At 43.3% G+C, this 3,771-nt stretch overlaps 1 protein-coding gene across 1 annotated transcript; it reads right to left on the bottom strand.

The window, feature by feature from the left end:
* Positions 1-4: 4 nt before the first annotated feature.
* Positions 5-1,400, bottom strand: LOC110583641 (protocadherin gamma-B7-like; the record flags this gene model as incomplete). The annotated part of the gene is given in 2 exon segments (XM_021693640.1): positions 5-631; positions 633-1,400. Coding segments are annotated over 2 exon segments (1,395 nt in total), but the record flags the coding sequence as incomplete, so codon positions are not given.
* Between the last annotated feature and the right edge of the window lie 2,371 nt (positions 1,401-3,771).

Below are 3,771 nucleotides of genomic sequence, written 5' to 3'. Positions count from 1 at the left end.
GGGGATTGTTCTCGGCCACGTGAACCACGTAAGAGGCCTGGTGGAAAACCGGCGCGTTGTCGTTGACGTCGGTGATGTGCAGGGTGATGGTAGTGCTGGAGGAGAGGGGCGGCTTGCCCCTGTCTGTGGCTGTTATGGTGACATTGTATTCCGGAGTCTGTTCTCGGTCTAAGGGTTCATCTGTCACCAGCTTGTAGTAATTATTAGATGAAGAATGAATCTTAAATGGAATATCTCTGCTTAAATTACATGTGACTTCTCCATTTTCCCCAGAATCCTGGTCCTGTGTTTTGAAGAGAGCCACAACCATTCCTGGATGGGAATCCTCCAAAATCTGATCAGAGAGAGAAGTGATGATTATTTCAGGGTTGTTGTCATTTTCGTCTAGAACTTCTATGATTACTTTACACTGTGTAGAGAGGGATCCTCGGTCTTTGGCTTCTACATCCATGGTATATCTTTCTACTTCTTCAAAATCCAAGGGTTGATGTGTCATAATGTTTCCTGTAGCAGAATCCAGAGAGAACACGTGCTGGGCTTTATTAGCTACACCAAGGAATGAGTAGGTGATCTCAGCATTGAAGCCTTCATCTCAGTCAGTGGCGCTCACCTTCACCACCAAAGTGCCGGGGCGGCACGCTTTCCCGAAGACTGACCCTGTACATATCTCGGCTGAACACTGGGGGGTTATCATTGGCATCCACCACCAGGATTTGGATTTGAGCTGTGCTGCTTCGTGGTGGATCCGCGCTATCTAAGGCTGTCAGCACCAGATGATGAGAGCTTTGTGTTTCTCGGTCCAGGGTCTTCTTCAGTACTAATTCTGGATATTTGCTACCATCAGGACTGTCTTTCACCACCAAGGAGAAATACTCATTAGGACTTAATTGGTATTTGCTCAGTGAATTCATGCTAATATCAGGGTCTTCTGCAGACTCAAGAATTGTTCCAGTCCCCGGGGCGACAGATTCACTGATTTCTAAATTTATTTCATCTTTATGGAATCGAGGGGCATGGTCATTAATATCCTCAACAACCACAATGATATGAAAAATATTTAAAGGATTTTCCACCACGGCTTCCAACTGCAACTCACATCTTCTTCTCTCTTTGCATATCTGCTCACGGTCTATTCGGTCCTTCACCAGTAAGTCCCCGCTCTCCGCATCTACGTTGAAAAGCAGCTTCACTGTGCTAACTCGCAGCTTCCGAGCCGACACATCCAGGACGCTGAGCCCGAGATCCTTGGCGAGATTCCCCACCACCGAGCCCTTGGCCAGTTCCTCGGGAATGGAGTAGCGGATCGGCTCGCAGAGCGCCGGGTAGAACAAAGGTAGCAGGAAGGGAAACAGTACCTGCAGCCTGCCGGCGGGGCGCCTCTGAGCGCAGCTCCCTCCCATAGCGCGCTCTAGTTCTCGCTGGGTCCCAGTCTCTCGAGCTGGAGAAAGTGCACGCTATCACACTGGTAGCATTCGGCCCAGAGCATACAGAACCTCCAGTCTTGGGGCTGGGAATCTTTGTGTGCTGGGGAAAGTCTGCGCAGCCCGGAACCCGGTGTGGAAGCGGGTTCTTTCTCTATGTTGTTGCCTGCACAGGAAAACCCAGGCTAGAGGCTGAGGAATCCCGGGCGACAGCACTCGCCCTGTACTGGCCGACAGCGGCGCCCAGAGGCTTTGTGTGGAACCGCGATATAGTTTTCCTCTATTTCAGGAAATCTTTTTATTTTTAATTTTTAAAAATATTTTAAGTAATCTCTTCACGTGACGTGGGGCTCGAACCCACAAACCCAAGATCAAGAGTTGCATGTTCTACCGACTGAGCCAGTCAGGCGCCCCAGGAAATCTTTTTTTAAAATGTTAGGTGATATCAGCTAAAATATTGAATCTTATTTCTCATTGATTTCATTTTCATCATGAAACATGTTTCACATGGTCAAAACTATCATATGTTTTATATGTTAAAAATTTACATAAAATTTGAACAGGTAAAATGATTTTTCAAAATTCAAAAAAGCGGGCGCCTGGGTGGCTCAGTTGGTTAAGCGACTGCGTTCGGCTCAGGTCATGATCCTGGAGTCCCGGGATCAAGTCCCGCATCGGGCTCCCTGCTTGGCAGGGAGTCTGCTTCTCCCTCTGACCCTCCTTCCTCTCATGCTCCCTGTCTCTCATTCTCTCTCTCTCAAATAAATAAATAAAATCTTAAAAAAAAAATTCAAAAAAGCACAGAAGAATATAGAGAGGAAAGTAGGTCTTCTATCCCATGGCTCGCTGCTATCCAGTTCTTCCATCCAGAGGCAATCATTGTTGTTCCTTTTAAAAGTAATTATCTACAAAGGCTAGTACTGAAGATAAGCAAAAAACTTTTTCATCTTCAATCCTAGCTTATATTTAGCTAGAAAGTATTAATCCATCCTCCATATTGAGGAACTAGAAGGCAGTCATTTCCATATTCATTACAATCATCTAGAGTGTTCTGTACTGCTTTGATGTAATAATATTTTAAAACACTTGGTTACAATAGCTACCATAATAATTTTGACTCTCCCAAAGCCAGAAATTTAAAATGTCTGTGTCCATGATGTAAGCTAATAACTACAACCCAAAAGGATGTGCTCTCCTTCCACAGACCTATTGTTCAACAAATGTTGGATGACATGTCATGGTCTCATAAGTATTTTGAGACACATTAGGACATTCTTTGACTTTATGCTACCATATTAGTTTACAAGAATATTAGTAATAAGTTAAAAGTAAGATATCAGGGGTGCCTGGGTGTGTTAAGCGTCTGCCTTCGGCTCAGGTCATGATCCCAGGGTTCTGGCATCAAGCCCCGCATCAGGCTCCCTGCTTGGCAGGAAGCCTGCTTCTCCCTCTCGCACTCCCCCCGCTTGTGTTCCTGCTCTCACTATCTGTCTCTGTCAAATAAATAAATAAAATAAGATAAAAGTAAGATATCAAACCAAATACATCATCATCATCACTAAATGGGCTCATTAGTAACGCTACTGATCATTTGTTTAGAATAATTTTGTGTACTTCTCTGCTTATATTCAGATCTCCCACAGAAGTGATATTTCTTTTTTGACTTTAAGTATTGTGACTTTTAATTTCAGAGTTTTCAGATATTCAGGTCAGTCTTCTTTCTTCTACATTGAAGAGCCACTGAAATATTGTTGGCACACATCTTTCGCTGCTGTTCTTGGGAACATGTACAAATCTGTCTCCCCAGTCTATATTTTTCCAGCCTTAGAGATCGGAGAATTTAACAAAAAATGGTGACAGCAGAACCCAAAATTTGCTTCATTTAACCTTCTGTAGGTTCTCTAGAATCCATATTGAGCAAGGAAAGTCAAATTAAAATGCTATGTCTTTCACATAACAGTATGAAATTAGAATCACAATCAAAAAGGATGCTGCATTTTTACCAATGATGGAAAAATTTAAGCACACGGTGTTATCAACTGTTAATAAAATATTAATGAAAAATTCAAATCTCTCTAGGACGCATATTCAACTGTAACTGTCGCTACAAGGTATAGTTTGAAAAATAAAACCACAAAGGTGTTGAGAAGTGGTGTTGTTCTTCCCCAACAACATTGAGGGGCCTTGTATTGGCATTGTTTCCAGTGAAGCTAATGCATTTGTTTCTGATATTCACCAATTCTTACCAGACCCGCCTTCAAAACAAGAGCTAGGGTTGCCTAAGGGGCTAGGATTTCAACACGTGGCCAAGAGAAGTGCACATAAATTGAAAGACACTTCTGTATGGAAA

This window comes from Neomonachus schauinslandi, unplaced genomic scaffold (assembly GCF_002201575.2).
Source record: "Neomonachus schauinslandi unplaced genomic scaffold, ASM220157v2 HiC_scaffold_3017, whole genome shotgun sequence".
Taxonomy (NCBI): Eukaryota; Metazoa; Chordata; class Mammalia; order Carnivora; family Phocidae; genus Neomonachus; species Neomonachus schauinslandi.
The sequence above is the reverse complement of the archived record's forward strand: the minus strand, read 5'-3'. Positions and strand labels throughout refer to the sequence as shown.